General features: G+C 40.3%; 3 protein-coding genes across 3 annotated transcripts in view; 2 read left to right on the plus strand and 1 right to left on the minus strand.

Moving 5' to 3' along the window:
* The window catches only part of LOC137994919 (WD repeat-containing protein 70-like), a 62971-nt gene that overhangs the window by 22337 nt on the left and 23261 nt on the right, over window positions 1-17373 (minus strand). Inside the window, exons 9-14 of the mRNA XM_068840494.1 lie at window positions 14998-15060; window positions 13500-13640; window positions 12731-12814; window positions 10408-10484; window positions 9738-9808; window positions 6628-6695 (exon numbers count right to left, since the gene is read on the minus strand). Coding sequence (XP_068696595.1) covers window positions 6628-6695; window positions 9738-9808; window positions 10408-10484; window positions 12731-12814; window positions 13500-13640; window positions 14998-15060 — 504 coding nt within the window. The remainder of the gene's footprint in view (window positions 1-6627; window positions 6696-9737; window positions 9809-10407; window positions 10485-12730; window positions 12815-13499; window positions 13641-14997; window positions 15061-17373) is intronic.
* LOC137994918 (uncharacterized) lies at window positions 3219-4058 on the plus strand. Its single transcript, XM_068840493.1, has one exon. It carries the CDS (start codon window positions 3219-3221, stop codon window positions 4056-4058), a length of 840 nt encoding a protein of 279 aa, XP_068696594.1.
* LOC137994268 (uncharacterized) lies at window positions 4073-4969 on the plus strand (the record flags this gene model as incomplete). Its single annotated transcript, XM_068839872.1, has 1 exon — window positions 4073-4969. A coding segment is annotated over one exon (897 nt), but the record flags the coding sequence as incomplete, so codon positions are not given.

The raw sequence follows: 17373 nt of genomic DNA on the forward strand, positions 1-17373 counted from the left end.
AGTTATTGGTGTGTGCGAGGTGATCCCTCGTGTTCGTGCTCCGATTTTCAATGACGCAGCACTGATTCTTAACCAATATCTTCGCGGAGTTCTGGACCCCATTCCAAATGTTTTCTGTTGGCAACATCGCGGTTTTTCCGAGCCATCTAGAGACCTGTATTTATCGGACGGAGTCCATGTGAATTCGCCTGGGCAGTACTTGTTGTATCGCAGCTATCGGGGCGCCATCTTGCAGGCCTTACGCATGTTGGCCTGTCCACCTGCGCCGTAAAGCCTTTCGCTTGCTTTATTTTTTTTACGCGGCCCTGTTCCCGGTTTTATTTACGTTAATTAGGCCCGGGTCCGGCTCTTCCTAGAGATAATTCTCGAAGACCCTGTTCTTCACTATTTTTGTAATAACAAACAAAAATAATAATAATTAATTTTAAAATTATTACAAAAATCGTAACAATGATAATAATAATGAGAACAACAACAAAAAAAGAAAAAAAAAAAAAAACCTTAAATGACATACAATAAAAACCCTTAATAAACAAAACTATATAAACTGTCTAATTTGAACTAGTTAGAGCTTGTTCATAGATACTGTTGACTCCTTGTTTCTGAATTGTTTCTTTTTGTTCTGGAGCCCCTGTTGCTCAAATTACTGTCATTATTGAGCCCTTGCTGCTCTTGTTTAGACTGTTTAATATCAAATGAGCCCTTGTTGCTCATTTCTTTTGATATTTACTGAGCCCCTGTTGCTCAAAATTTTTGTATGAGCCCTTGTTGCTCCCTTATTTGATTTGTGTATTGAGCCCTTCTGCTCAAAAATTTGTTTTTAAGAGCCCATGTTGCTCTCTTTTTCCATATTCTTAATTCCCGATGAGCCCTTTTGCTCATTTATTTGATTTTGTTACCGAGCCCCTGTTGCTCACTTGTCATTATAATTGAGCCCTTGTTGCTCTTGTATGATATTGCTAATTAAAACAAAACATAAGAAGCCAAAACAACCCAAAAACAGAAATTATTACTATTATTGAGCTCTTGGTGACTCTTGTGTATGTTTTGTTACTTGCTTATGAGCGTTTATTGCTAATGTGTTCATTATTAAAGGCTAGTGGTGAGGCTCTGTTCCTCATTATCATTGTTATCCCAAGGCCCAGATTCTCATTGAAGTTTCTTATGGGACTTGCTACTGTTGCAACTGTTGTTGGCATTGCTTGTCCATACCCCACGTTTTCTTGGTGCTCCGCGTTCCACTTTTCATTTTCAGATGCCTCCCAGACGATCTGTGCGTCAGAAACGCCCCTCCTCTCAAGCTTTGGAAGCTATAGCAGGCTCAGACACTCCTCCTGCCCGCAGGCGGAGAGCCACAGGACGAACGCCCTCCTCCTCCAGTGCAGAACCGGCTCCCCTGGCAGCCAACCAATTGGTCTCTGCACAGGGAGAGGTGGGCGCTACCCCCTTGGATCCAGTTTTGCCTACCGGGTTCCTGGATCAAGTCGTAGCCAGAGTGACCACAGAGGTGACCAGGCAGCTTCAACCACTTCTCTCTGGTGCTTCCATGCAGTCTGATGTCACCTTGTCAACTGAGTCAGCTCCATCCCAACATGGCCCTCCTCTCAGTCAAGCTCCCGCATTTGTGCAGCCCTCTGTGTTAGCTACTGCTTCGCATGGTCAGTCTGAGGTTCCAGTTGTTGGACACCCCATTCAGCAAGCAGTCACTTCGGTTCAGGCAGATTTATCAGGTGAGCAAGGCTTGTTCCCTTCACTGCCTCGACCACAGGACCCATTCACTTCCATCAACTTACCTGTGGATGCTAGGGTTGCCATGAAGCTCAAAACAAAGATCTGGCAGCAAGAATATATTGACTTTGGGTCCTTGTTAGTTAATCCTACTCTGGATGGTAATTTTCAACTTACCATACAGAAATCAACTGAAGGGCTTTCGCCTACTTTAGCTTTGGAGCCCCTTAACAAACCCAAAAAAATTAGTTCTATTGATACCTGGCTTCAGGCCTTTCACGTGTTTGTGGGTGTTTATGCCAGTCGCTACCCCAATGAGGCCCCTGGACTCATGAAGTATGGGTCTACTATTCAAGATCTTGCGGTACGTGGTCATAATTGGCGTTTTTATGACGAGAACTTTAGGTTCTTGCGCCAGTCCCAGGCCACTTCCCTTCCCTGGGGCTCTGTCCATTGGGAGCTTTGGCTTCGGTCCCAAAGCCCCCTTAAAAAACTGCCAACCTCAGTTACTGGTACCAAGCTATTTTCCCCTATAAGTATTCCCAGGGGATACTGCTTCAAATATCATCGGGGTGGTGACTGTGCTGGCTGCTCATTTAAGCACACATGTTGTAAATGTGAGGGGACCCACCGGGCTCTCCATTGTAATTTTCGTGGCCTCAGAGGAAACCCCAGGATCTCCTCCCAGGCCCGAGCGACCAATAAGTCTCCTAGCAGCTCACCCCTGCCCCAGGCCAATTCCATCACCCTTGCCAACACCCGTAAAAACCAATAACCTACTATTATTTCTTTCTGGGTATGACAATTCAATCGTGCAATATTTAGCCACTGGTTTTACGATGGGTTTCCCCTTACATTACGAGGGACCCCGCTTTTCTTGTACCTCTAACAATTTACTATCAGCCATGCAAAATCCCAGTGCTGTGGATGCTAAAATTTCTAAGGAGCTTGACGCCCACAGGCTTGCTGGTCCTTTTTCGTCGCCGCCCTTTTCGGTGTTTCGCATATCTCCTCTAGGGTTAGTTCCCAAAAAAATCGAAGGGGAATTCCGTCTAATTCACCACCTTTCATTTCCTAAGGGTTCATCATTGAATGATGGAATTTCTTCTGACCACACAAGGGTTTCTTATGCCACAGTGGAAGATGCCATTCGGCGCATCAGGTCTGTAGGCTCAACTTGTTTTCTGGCTAAGACGGATATAAAAAATGCCTTTCGAATCATTCCCATTCGCCCCCAGGATTATAATCTCCTTGGAATGTGTTGGCGAGGACTATATTACTATGACCGTTGTTTGCCAATGGGTTGCTCAAGCTCCTGCAAAACTTTTGAAACATTTTCGACGGCGATTGAATGGGTTGCCCAGAATAAGTTGCACATTAATGACATTCTGCACTTGTTAGATGATTTCTTAATAATTTCGCCTACAGAGCATCTATGTCGGAAACAATTAGATTTATTTTTGTTGCTCTGTAGCTATTTGGGCATTCCCATGGCACCTGAGAAAACTGTTGGTCCATCCCAAATAATTTCATTTGCTGGCATTGAGCTGGATTCAATCTTAATGGAGGCTCGTTTGCCACAGGAGAAGTTAGATAAATGTCAAGCCCTTATTTCTGCCTTTCTTAAGCGCCGCAAGGTCAGTCTGCAGGAGATTCAGTCCCTAACAGGATTACTGAATTTTGCATGTTCAGTAGTTATTCCAGGTCGGGCCTTTTTACGCCGTTTGATTGACCTTACTCTTGGTGTCGTGCACCCTCACTTCCGCATTAGGTTGTCCCGAGAGGTGAAAGCAGACATGTTAGTTTGGCAAACGTTTCTTTCGGGGTTTAATGGTCGATCGTTTTTTCTCTCGGATGATTGGTATGATTCACATCAACTCCAGCTGTATACCGATGCTTCTGGCACCCTTGGTTTTGGTGCTATTTTTGGTAGGCATTGGTGCTATGGTGAATGGCCCGATCGCTGGCGGCATCGCAATATTGCATACTTAGAATTTTACCCTATTGTGTTAAGCTTGCACCTGTGGGGACATGAGATGCAAAATCGCCGTGTTTTGTTCTTTACTGACAATGAGGCTTTAGTGCATGTTATAAATAAACAGTCCTGTCGGGATAAGGACTTGATGTTCTTTGTACGAGAGCTGGTGCTAGTGTGTTTGCGTCGCAATGTTCACTTCAAAGCAAAGCATATTCCCGGTTTACACAACAAATTAGCTGATTCATTGTCTCGCTTACAATTGCAGACATTCAAGCAGCTGGCACCAGCTCATATGCATCCATTCCCCACAGAGATCCCTCAGCATCTACAGCCACTCAATTGGCATCGATAGCTTCATTTCTGCTGCATTCGAGTCTTCAGCCCTCGTCCATTCCCACATATCAGCGTGCTTGGAAACTTTTTCATCAGTTTTATAACTCAGTATTTCAACAACCCTTTTTGGCACTTCCTATTTCACCCTCGGTCATGGCCCTATTTATCTCCTATTTGTATAACTCTAGTTATGCCCCTTCCACTGTGAACACTTATATCTCGGCACTGGGTTATTGTCATAAACTCATGGGCGTCTCCGACCCCTCCAAAGTTTTCTATGTCTCTCAAATGCTCAAGGGGTATGGGAAAGTAGGCTTTCGCCTAGATTCGCGTCTTCCAATTACGCTTCCTATACTAAACAGACTGGTTGCTGCCGCCTCCTCTCTCGAAGGTTCAGCGTATCAGATCATTCAATTTCAGGCTATGTGTTCTCTGGCCTTTTATGCCTTTTTACGTATTGGAGAAATTACATCGGTTTCTAAGCAAGGTGCTCCTCCTCCTCTCCACCTTTATCAGCTCACCAAGTTGTTAAATGCTGCCAATGAATTGACAGCATTTAAAGTGACTTTCGGGAATTTTAAACATAGTTATAATGAGCGCCCCTTTTCCATAGTGGTTTCCCGTCACCCCCCTTCTTGTCCAGTGGATTTATTGTCCAAGTATCTAGCCTTGCGAGGCACCGGACCGGGCCCTATTTTTGTCACAGTGGATGGGTTGCCTGTTTCGCGTTCAAAATTTTCACAACACCTTTCAAGGGCTATTCAACTGTGCGGCCTGGCTCCTTCTCGTTACCAGGGCCATAGTTTTCGTATAGGGGCTGCCTCGCATGCAGCGGAGCGAGGTCTGTCTGATGCCCAAATACGGGCTCTAGGTCGTTGGAAATCAAACGCTTTCCAACGTTATATAAGGGTACCAAGCCTTGTTGCCTAAGGGTCTAGGATTAAGTTTGACAAGAACTTGTTGCCTGCAGTTAGCATGGGCGGCTGCTTCACTGGGTTCCTTCAGGGTTCCCGGGTTAGCATAGGCAAGTTACATAGTATTTTAACTCCTAGGGCAGCAGGGTGGGTTAAGTTAGCATGGGCGGCTGTCCCACCTTGTTGCCCCTTATGTGCAGTATTTGGCCTAGTGGGCAATACATATTGTTTGTTTACTTTGGTATAATGCCTATCTGAGGAGGCATGGCGGTTTCAGTTAGCATGGGCGACTGTCCTGCCATGTTGCTCCTTGGAGGCAGGGCTGTATTATTAAGCCTGGTTTGTTTGATTAACTGAATCTTTATTGTTATCATGATGAGTGCAGTTAGCATGGGCAGCTGCCTCTCCAGGCAGATTGAGAAGTGTTTATTTATCATAGGTTACGTTAGCATGGGCGACTGTCCCGTTAACGAGGTGGCTTCCATTGGCATGGGCGGTGGTTGCCATACTAGTTTCTCTTCAGGGTTAGGGTTTAGATTTTAGATTTTATGGTACCAATTTTGTTGTGCTGCTCTTGCCTGGGGTGGGGCAGCATATGTGACCATATGCTTTTGGCGTTTTTAGTGCCCACACCTTTACTGGGCCAAACTTCTTATGAAAAATTGTTAAGGAAATTTGATGTTTGAATAAAAGCGGCTATGGGCCTTTGCCCATAGCCATATTAGCCCAATCATTTGATGTGTTTTATAGTTGCCCAGTAAACAGAGCTCAGGCAGAGCAGCACTGTGGTGTGTCCCTTCGGCATAGAGGAAAAGGGGCATTAAGGGATTATTTCCCAGGAAATAGGATTTTTATGTCCCTTTCTCTGTTTGTGTATTGCTTGATTTAGAGTGGGCCTGGACCCGGCGGGGGAGATATTAGTATTGCAGTAGACCCCCCTGTAAGGGTTTCGTGTTGATCACATGACTTTCCAAGCCATGTGCTCGACAATCCGTCCCGGTTAGTCTGCGGTGCAAGACTTGTTTTAGCACTCCCTCCTCCTCCCCTGGTCCTATCCACGGTTTCCTTTCAAGTGTGTTTTAGTGTATGCGTTTTTGTGCCCACACCTTTACTGGGCCAAACTTCTTATGAAAAATTGTTAAGGAAATTTGATGTTTGAATAAAAGCGGCTATGGGCCTTTGCCCATAGCCATATTAGCCCAATCATTTGATGTGTTTTATAGTTGCCCAGTAAACAGAGCTCAGGCAGAGCAGCACTGGGGTGTGTCCCTTCGGCATGGAGGAAAAGGGGCATAAATACTGTTATTACTGTGATCACAACTACAAAAATAGTTTTGCCAAATCAGAGAAGAGTTTTAAAATCCCGACTGATCGATAAGCGGTGATCTTGCCTGAAATATCATCAAGTTCACATACACTTTTTTTGGACGATTATAAGAATCCCTTTTATAAGAACGTTCAGGCTCTTAAGAACATACTAATAACATGCCCAGGCTGAGAGTCAGTTAAGAATGTCATTAGTTTGCTCATTTGTTTTTAGCTTTTGTGAGAAATATCAATGGCTTCTCTTCAAACATTCCAGTCACTGAGTGATTTGAAAGCCTAGACCGGCTTCCGGTCTTTTTTATACATTTCCTTTATGTAAATGGCCTGGTAAATCCCTCTCATACATACCTGGCATCCTGCCGCTATGATTCGTCCATCTCTACTAAAACAACACCGCGTTGGAATTGTCTTTTTTCCTTACAAATAAACACAAAGAAAGGGCCATATCAATGCAAACTGGGTTTCATGAAAGCAAAGTGCAGATGACGGTTCTGCATGTAAAATGTCGAAGTGTCACCAACCCTTCTCCTACACAGAAAACAAACAAGTTCGTGTCCAAAAAAATGGCGCCACAAAGTATTCCCCTGACCGTCCTTCTTAAGAGAACTGACAAAGCACCAATGCGCTTCAACCACAAGTGACAACCAGTCAAAAGACTGTTAGTAGGGACCTTAATCGAAACACAAATTAAGATCATTAGGCTTGATAACCAAAAACAATGGAGAAATTTAGCCTCAAGTTTACGGGTTAGGAAGAAATTAGGTTGGAGGACCTGACGCAAGATATTTTGGGCGAGACGTCCTAAACCGTTTGATCACTCATTAGATATATTTCGCATCGCGTTAGCCTGCAGAGCAGGCTTCGGAATGTCGCGAAGGGATCATGCCGCCATCATGGATAGTAAAAGTGATGGAGGGCTGGGGAGAGTGATACGAGGACGATCAACTAACACTCGTGCCAACCTCGCTCTGCTTTTAAAATGGCGGACTTGTGGTCTTTAACAAGACTATGCAGCGCAAAAACGGCGGTTCTAAAAGCTAGCATGGCGTTTGCGGCAAACGACAAACGTTAGGCCGAAATTTGCGTTTCATCAAAAATAAAAGAATCTTCTTTTGTTTCCGCTCCTTTCTTGTCTGTTAGCTTCAGACATCCAGCAACTTCTCAAAGGAGCGAGCTTATGACAAGTAGCAACCTGACGTTTACCACGTAAACGACAAGTAACAACATGTCGTTTCGTTCACGTAAACGCGATACTAAATCTCTCTAAAGCAAAGTTTCCACTAGCGACGCAAGCATACAAGCAAACACAAGCGCAAACATAAGTGAAAACGAATTACGACATAAGCATAGCTTTTCATCAAAATCAACCACGGCCTCCGCCATTTTGTTCACGTGCTCAGGCGCAGGGAATCTGGAACGCGAGCTTTAACTGGCTAGACACGGCCAGACGTAGTAAATTTCCTAGTGCTAATGCGGTGTTTCGTTTTCACACAATGCCAGCGGATGCAAGCGAACGCAAGGACACGCACAAGCCCAAGCACTAGCTATAGAAAAGGAAAAAAAAGTGACTCTTGTGCTTAAACACAAGCACAAGCGAAAGGATCACACATTTTCCTTTTCCTCGTGCTTGCCCTTATGTTTGCGTTCGCTTGCTTTGAGTAAAAACGGGAGCACAACGCAAGCACAACTTCCAGATTCTACTCACAGCGCCGCGTTGAGAGAGAGAACGAGGATCTAGTGAATTTTATGTCTCTGTGTCGTGTGCTTGTGTTCGCGTTATGGTTCGTTTTCACTTGCCACGAATCCCTTGTGCTTGCTTTGACGCTTGCGATTGTGCTGGCATCGCTAGTGAAAACCACGCTTTATAGCGCTCCAAGACTTTTTTGCATTTTGCTACATCTTTATCATGAAACAGCCACATTTTAGGTGATGTTGACGACGTGAACACAGTATGATCATTTTTGTACCTTTCTTGGATTACTGTCCATTCAATTCAATTCCAGAGCAGTTCGCACACATTTTACGTAGGAAACACGTTGTAAAAATACGGAAATACTCCCAATAACGAGAAATCATCGAGGTCGTCCTGGTTTAAGGTGCCGTCCCGTCCCTATTGTGAGTAGGAGGTCGACGTTTAGACTTAAAGACAAACTTCGTGTTGTTGTCCTTCATCTTTATGAAGAGTGTGCGTATTAATATCAAGGAATCCCTCAATGTCAACAGACTCCGTTTCTTGTAACTAGAACTATCACAAAGATCAGACCAATCCAAGTTATAGGTCAAAATTGTGCTACAATTTGGAATGAAGTCACTCGCACAAAAGTTTTTAGTCAATCATTGGGAAGGAAGGGAGGAGGGGGTTAAGACATCCCAAGGGCAGACGTTCCTTCAAAGAGAATATTCTTTGAGGATAAGGTTTAAATACTTAGAGAACCGGCTCTTCAATCCACCGTTAAATGTGAAAGAAACTAATCATAACAATAACTAGACGATCTAAGATCGTAAGTGGGGCTCTAGCTACGCATATTCTGGCTGACACAATGCTGAGTAAGTTCGTATCAAACTTTATAACATCTCTCAGTAAGCAAGCAAGCAAGCAAGCAAGCAAGTAAGTAAGTAAGTAATCTTTATTTATCCACGGTAAAAAAATTCATCAGGTTAAAGGCATAAAATTACACAAAAGTATAAACTACGAAGATAAATTATATATAATTATATAATTAAGATAAATTATAATTTATATAATTATATAATATGCCAGGAGCCCATCTGGAGCGTGCAACTTCCATACAGCGTCTGTGAAACGGCGTTTTCACAAATAGGTTTACTTTTAGACTAGCCCTTCCCGCGAATTAGGTCAAAAAAACAAAGGCAGTTCCGGTTCGGTGACCCTATGACGTCAGCTTAATTTCTTGTAATTGGTCATCGGGCTCCTGTGGGAGTCTCATTAGCGGGAAATTCAATCTAAAAATAACCTTTCTTGTGAAAACGCCGTTGCACGAAAATAGGTAAGATGCACGCTCCGGGTGATGGGCTCCTGAATATGCTTACAATAAAACGTATTCTACAGTACGGCCAGCTAAATTTTAAATTTCGATAGGACATTCTCTAGCAAGTTTTTCATGTCGTTTCTGTTACACAAACTTGTAAAACTGTTTGAAATTTTGCAAGTAACTATTTCAAACAGCCAAGAATAATTTCTTTTTTCGAATTTTGACAGGGCAATCTTTGAGGGAGTTTAACCTACCGCTTGACTTAAACTAGTTTCCTTTCCCGCGCGGTTGATTATCACAGGGATACAATAAAAATCTTACTAACCGAGTTCCAGGTCCATACTGTAAAATTTATAACGGATCCTCTTTTTTCTCCAAAAAACCAGTCTGTACTATTACAGCACCGAACTCGAACTCGAACTCGGTTAGTATAAGAGGTATGCATCTTTTCATCAATTTTCCTACCTTGTTTATTCTTTGTTTTAATCACAGTTTTATTTTTCTTCGGCTTTTCAGTGTTCCATATTCTTACAGTCCTGAAAACAAAGAAAAGCGAAAACACAGGATTTTGTGACTTGGACTGAGAGTTTGAAGTGAAGTTATAATTTTAACACGAAGGAAAAAAATGTTCTTTTTCCCACTGAAGTTTGAGCAAGCATGATCATGAAACAATGAAAAATCAAAATTGAACTGATTTGAAACAATCGTAAACCAAGAAAACATTTGAACCACAACACATATGATTTCTTCCCACGTTTTCAACGTACAGGTAAGAAAAATCCTGGATATCAGATACAGAACTGAGTAGAAAGACATTGGCCGTTTTTATACTAGAGAGGCATAATCCGTCTTCGCCTCGTGGTTTAAAACCCAATAAAACACACCTGCTCGCTCTGAACAGCTTGCCTTGTTACTTAGTTTCTTTGCTTTTATTCCTAAACTTACTTCGAAAATTTAGAATAATAAAGATGTAATATCACTGTAAAGGGAAAGGTGATTTTTGTGGATGTTATCCTTTGAATCACCGGGTTGAAATTTCAGTGGCAACGAATACTGCACCTTTCAAGATAAAATCAAAGTTCTGAAATGTGTGTGTTAAAAAGAAAAAAAAAACAAAAGCTATTAATGAACTAACCCATCATCACTGCATGTGATAAATTCATCACGAATCTTTGGATTCCAGCATGCATTGTGTAGCATGGCAACGTGGCCCTGGAATTACCATTTCGATTAAAAAAAAAGATATTAGTTTTAAACAAAACCACTGTTAAAATACATGAAAAAATGCACAGGGAGCATGTCTCTGCTCTGTAGAGATTACTCTGTTTTACCTGTTTAGACGTTTCTGCTCTCACAGAATTAAAGTCGATCTACATGGAAATACAATCATTACAGCACAGAAGCTCATGACCTTGAAGCATTTTAGTGCTGATTGAGAGCTGGGAGTTGACAAATGTCCTTATTTGGATGTAACATAGCTCATGCATTTTCCCATGCATGCAGCTTCAATCTTATTTTTCTCCATATTTGGGTGTAAAATTGGTGTCCTAAAATACCCAGCTTTGTTCCAAGGAAAAGAACCGCAAGTTATATGTACATGCTTTAAGGTCACATGCTTCTGTACGGAATCACTATGGATCATTATGATGTGTAGCACAATCACCGTACCCACTTGGGGGTGACTCAGAAACATTTCCTGATTTATTCAGTTTAACGTCTTCAATGAAGCTATATTTTTGCTGAATGCTAAGGTTATCCTTGTTGATTAGCATACAGGGTGTAAAAAGGGTAAGCGACTTTCTATTCTTGAGAAAACAAAGGAAAAGGATAGAAAAATAGGAGAATTTTGAGTGTAACGCGTAACACAATTTTCAAATTGAAACTCTTCAAAACCATTTTTCATAAGAGAGAACAATTATGTGGATTAACGGACACTAACCAGTGATAACACGCAGTAAATACTACATATGAGCCAAATTAAAACAGTTCAAGTTTATTAAAACACATTAAAAAGATTCAAAATTCCGTAGTTTCCTTACTGTAACGCTGTGTTTTGGAATTCTGGCGCTCGCTAGGTTATAGTTTGAAACAAGTCTTCAATTGATATCCGTGGCTTCAAAACCATCTCAACTAAATGCTCATACCTTGTGCTTTAACATACAGAAAAATTAGTTTGAGGGATCCACTAAGAATGGAGAAATCATTCCTCAAAACAGTCGCTACGCTTTTTCTGTTCCGCAATTACGCAATAATATTTTTCGAGACCACTTCTTTCAATGTTGCTCCTGCTCCAACCAAGGCGTAAGTGGGTTCCAACCAAGCATTTTCTGAATGCTCACAAGTTCCACTAGCTATTTCCACAGTTTCGTCGTCGTAGCTTTCAGGGTCGCGAAAATATTATCCTTTGACTGAGTCGCTACGTTTTTTTTAACATGCCGGGCCATATTGAACCTAGTCTTGAGTGCCAGTGAACATCACAAATCTACTTCGCAAAGAAGCCATGATTTCCATGTGCTTCACAAGGCTTGGTAACCTTTCCTCTATGGATATTATTGGGAAGTCTACAATGTCTTTTCAGGGGCAATTTTCAGGAAATTGAGAGAGACATCTGCTCTGACCTCAAATTGTAAAGTGGAGCAAAAAAGTGGAGCAGAAAGCCAGCGTTTAGGGTGTCAATAGAACTAAATGAGGGGATGCTATCCTCCATGTAGTGAAAGCTTTCTGTTTTTACTTTTTATTTGCCTCAAAATTGACTATCTGTATGAAAGACCACGCCTGCAAGGGGTCATGGGTAAATCAAAAAATTCAGTTTTAACGGACCAAACATTAATATTTTCCGAACAATTAGAAAGATATGTAAGTCTGGGTGTGAAATAAGCCAAAATAAGTGATTTTCACCCCAATAAACACAATTTCACAATTTTTAGGTATGTTACAGAAATGGGTACCGTGATCATGCTACTCATCTATGGAAATACTGACAATCACTCGCTATTGGGAGTGCGACAGATTTTACTCTTTCTATCGCCAGACGATTTTCCTCGTCAATGGTGGACAGTTTAGTGGTCATAAATACTGTAACAGCATTGTCCCTAGGGACATCATAAATAACTTTTAAACACTTTTATATTACGTGTAACACAATATCACTCTATTACTGTAGATGGACACATAATTGAAGAAAGGTCACTATGTGTAAGTCCAAAATATACTGAAAGTTTATGTGTCACCTCTCTATGTAGTACCAGTATTTAAATTGAGCAGCTAAAACTGATTTACTCAGATCATACTTATTAAACCAAATAACAATAATTATACAGTGTATGTACATGATGTACACACTATTGCATTGATAGTACTACAAAGTTCACAGGAATTTTTAACGGTACCATACTGAAGGGTTGTTTATCGTTTTCTGCTTATTTAGGAGATAAAAGTTCGAGTGTACATCTATGTACCTTAGTGTTTGTCATGTCAACAATGTACTGATCTCCTTTGACACATTCAAGAACCTCAAAGCCGTCTCTGTCGATGACTTTGGCCTGATTGGCAGAAATAAAGAGAATGTGAACAAACTGAAAGTATGTATTTAAAAAATGGAAAAAGTGTAGCCAGGAGATGTCATAAGTTCTATTATTTTAATTACCACGAGTGACTTTTCCTTGAAGCCTGGCACTGTACAATGTACTTTGGACCTGAACTCTGGGAACGATCATATCATACTTCCAGAAGCCTACAAAGGCATCGCGCAAGCATGAATTGCATGGACACGCACACACTTCGCGCTGCGTTACTTTAAATAGCGTATGATAACGAACTTCGCTTTCATATTCCTGATGAAGGCTTAAGAAATAGGCCGAAGCGTCTGTTGAAAAATAACAATAGTCAGAAGCAAACCTTTTTCCATAGAACTTATGAAAGTATGCATGTTGATAGAAGCTGTGTCTGAATTATGGATCTCACAATCTTAATTCTCATACAACTTGTTTGATACCAAATTTGTTAAAATAATTTACTTGCTTCCAAATTTGGAATTTTGGAGCCTGCGAGCAAGCCTCTCAAGGAGATGGGGGGTGGTGTAGGCATTCTAAATAAAAGGGCAACTTGTATCAAATCCAAGCATGCAACCAATTTTACTTAAGATTTCATGTATTGCACTTGTCAAGAGCACATAATGCGTGTGCAAAATTAGTTACTCGGTAATATTCTTCAACAATACAGACATACCTGTGCATTACCAGCAGCAACAAGCACAGCATCTCCTGTAATACTATATTCGATAGACTTTATCTGGTGACACTCAAATGGCTGCAGAGTCCTGAAAGCTCGGCGAGATGCATCCATTGCATTGAAATCCCAAAATTTAACCTGTTCAGGTAAAAAAAAAAAAAGGAAAAAAAAGTTCATTGCTTGCCCCAATAAACAAGCCCCAACAAGGAGTCAATCTCACGTAGAATTTACGAAAAGAAAAAGTGTGCGATGTACATGTAGCTCACCTAATAATATTTCAGGCTTTCAGTAGATTTAGGGTCAAAGGTCATTAAGTGGTAGGGTTTCTGCATCACATGAAACAACCTAATAGAGCTAGCTTTCCTTGATTTATGCCCTAAATATCATCAATAGCAATGATTGATGCAAAAAAAGGTTAACCCATTCACATCCAAACCGACCATACTTAGTATTTTACTCTGTCTCACACCAGACGATTTAACTCGTCAATGGGGAACCCCCGAGGAGTCAGTGGGTTAAAATTAATGAATAAAAAGGAAATTGAAAATGAATGAGAAGTGGTACATGTAAATATTTTGAAATGCTGGCCACATACTGTAGCACTTCATTTAATTTTAAAGGTATTCCATGTAATCCACCTTCAGCAATTTTAGCAGGGGTTTCAATAACTTTTGAAGCAGATGCCCAGGCTATAATCAATGTAAGTGTTGGCCACTCTTGCCTTTTACAAAAGCTTGAAGGAAAATCAAGATAGAGCAGCCGGCAGTGAGAGGAAAATTTCTGACAAACAAATAACGGTATACTGCCCTTGACCGGCTTCAAATGAAACCTCTGGTTAGCCATAGTAATGAAAAATAAATACGGTAGGTCAACAAAGGTTTGACAACTGAGAAAAAATGAATGGTTAGCAGCATCAATTTGCTCAGAAGTTCGAAAATAGACCATTTTACAGTTGTAAATGTAGCTAGGTTACCTGGTCTAAGAATGGATGCGAAGCTGCCAGTGACCCTGCTTTGATACAAACCTTTGTGCTTTTGTAATGTTAATGTAGACTAATAGGCCATTTCCGGGTTCATGCCTACCTCCTCTTCAAAGCTAGTCTAAGTGCGAAGGTTTTGTGATGGTAATTAGTTCTACTAATTTACATAAGAATGAAAACTAATTTTCATAACAAAAACTTTGCACTTAGCCTCGCTTTGAAAAGGAGCCAGGCAACAACTCGGAAATAGCCTATTAGAATTACAACAACACAATTTACATCATGTGATGAAAGCAGTGAGGTCTGTATCAATGCAAGGTCACTTGCAGCCTTACAGCCATTCACAGGCTAGGTCACTGAGCAAACAACTGTAAAATGGCCTACCATGACTGCTAGTAAGAGGAAAGATCACCATCTTTTTGCTGATTGCAACAACCTTAATATGTACATGTAACATGAGCCAATGCTGCTGCTCAAACAAATAAATAAATAAATAACAAAATAACAAATAATAACCTCAAAATCATATCCCCCTGTAACAAGTCGAGATCCTGATGGGTCCAACCCAAGAGCAGAAACCTGAGTGAGTAAATTAAAACATTATGTCATAACAAAACAGCAAATGCATTTTATTGTATAAACACCAATGAAATACCAAGTGAGCTTTAGTGTGAAAACATGATATCTTCACATGTGGAAATAACATGATAATATTTTGTTATCTTCACACAAGAAAAGATCACTGCTGCTTTGGTTACAATAAAAATCGCATCTTTTGATGCCTTTCGTGAAATAATTTTAGTATTTCAGTGGTGTTTATATAATAAATATTTTTCAACACTCTGAGAGAAATTTTGTATATTCAAGCAGCCATTTAAATGGCTATCTATGTAAAGTGGTCTATCTATGTAAAGTACGTGTACATCTGATGTGCATTGGGACATGGAAATCACTGGTTCGTCCTAAGGTTCTAGGAGGTCAAATAAAATGAATTCAATTTCTCAATATGCTGTTGTTAGTAGAGATAATAAAAAATTCTGATTATACAAACATCATTGAAAGAAGAAATACCAGGTGAGCTTTCAAGTGAAAACATACTAATTATCTTCATATATGAAAATAACATGTTATCTTCACACATGAGTAGATCACCGTTGCTATGGTTACATAATAAATTGCACTGTTCTTCTACATTAGGACTACAAAAAATATTAAAGTGAAATGGTTTGGTATTTCATTGGTGCTTACATAGAACATTACATGACCCCTCGGAGATACAGAATTTTTCCTCTCGTGTTGAAAAATAAAAAATCCTTATTGTATAAACACCAATGAAGTACAATGTACCATGTGAACTTTTGCAGGAAAACACATCTTCATGCATAAAATTAACATCATGTTGTTATCTTCACACGTGAAAAGATCACTGTTGCTATGGTTACATAATAAATCGTGATGTTGTTCTACATTAGGACTACAAAAAATATGAAATTGAAATGGATAAGTATTTCACTGGTGATTATATGACCACTTGGAGATACATAGAGGATATATTACATGGCTGCGTGGAGATACAAAATTTCTCTTTGAATGTTGAAAAATATTTCATGAGTGAGCGCAGCGACCTGGTGAATATTTTTCAACACGAGAAGAGAAATTTCGTATCTCCAAGTGGCCATGTAATATTCTACTTAATATTATATAATCACGAATGAAATACTACATCATTTAACAAAAGGCATCGAAAGGCACGTTTTTATATGTAACCATAGCAACAGTGATCTTTTCATGTGTGAAGATATCATGTTTTCACGCAAAAGCTCACCTCGTATTTCCTTGCTGTTTACATAATAAAATTAATCATTTCTCTTCTTCTGTTAAAATTTCGTATCTGAGCCACGTGGCCATGTAATAATTGTCCTCTATAATTATAATTATTACAAAATCAACCAAAAGGAGCAGAGATCCTCAAAAAACATAACTGACAATAGCAATCAATTATTAAAAAGGGAATGGAATCAAATGTACTCTATAATGTCTTTCAGTTTAGTGGCTGTATGCATGCACAACCATAATTATACATGTAAGTGACTTTAATCACTGTTGTCAGAAGCAGCCTGAACAAATGGTTTGGGTGTCCCACTTTATAAACGCAAGAGTTAGAATAGCAAGACATTATGATCATTTGTCTCAAGATGGAGTCACTTAGGTTGTAGGATGCGATGTTTACACCATTTAATGTTGGTCTTCTTCAGGCAATAAGGTTGACTGGTTATGCACAGCCACTATAAAATTATTATGTATCAAGGTGGTTGGCTGTGATAGGCGGACTTATCCTTAGTTCTTTTAAGTAATTTTCCCGAGAGGTTACAAAAAATGTACCCTTGGTAGTTCATTGCAACACCGATCTCCTGCTGCATTTCTTGACAACTGACATTCACGCTTCAGGAATTATGTGGATAGCCTCCTTCATTCTTCAGGTGTACCAGGTGTACTGTTACGAGTTCGAACGTTTTGAGGAAAGTTAGTTTGCAACTGAACTGAACGCAGGGTTGTCGGAACAACAACAAGAAGATTTATTCCAAAAATTAAACGTAGTTTCCACGAAGTAAAACTCTGAATAACACGTACTCGACAAACTTACACGGCCTCCGCCAACTTGAATAAACACAGCTTCTGTCACACTTGAATAAACACGGCCAACGCCAACTCTCTTCGCTTGTGAAAAACTAGTTAGAAAACACTCCGCTTGGACTCGTCTACTTATATATTCTGACAATAAACTTCTAGAACTTTCTAAAATAGTAATGAATCTAATTATAGAAAGATTACAAAACACACCGATTTAGAAACGCTTACGCATGAACCTAAAAATAAACAAACTACGAACTC

The sequence above is a fragment of the Montipora foliosa genome, chromosome 3 (genome assembly GCF_036669935.1).
Source record: "Montipora foliosa isolate CH-2021 chromosome 3, ASM3666993v2, whole genome shotgun sequence".
Taxonomy (NCBI): domain Eukaryota; kingdom Metazoa; phylum Cnidaria; class Anthozoa; order Scleractinia; family Acroporidae; genus Montipora; species Montipora foliosa.

Bases quoted from the DNA above. Each gene is read 5' to 3' on its own strand.
- LOC137994918 (XM_068840493.1), top strand. From the start codon at position 3,219: ATGGCACCTGAGAAAACTGTTGGTCCATCCCAAATAATTTCATTTGCT.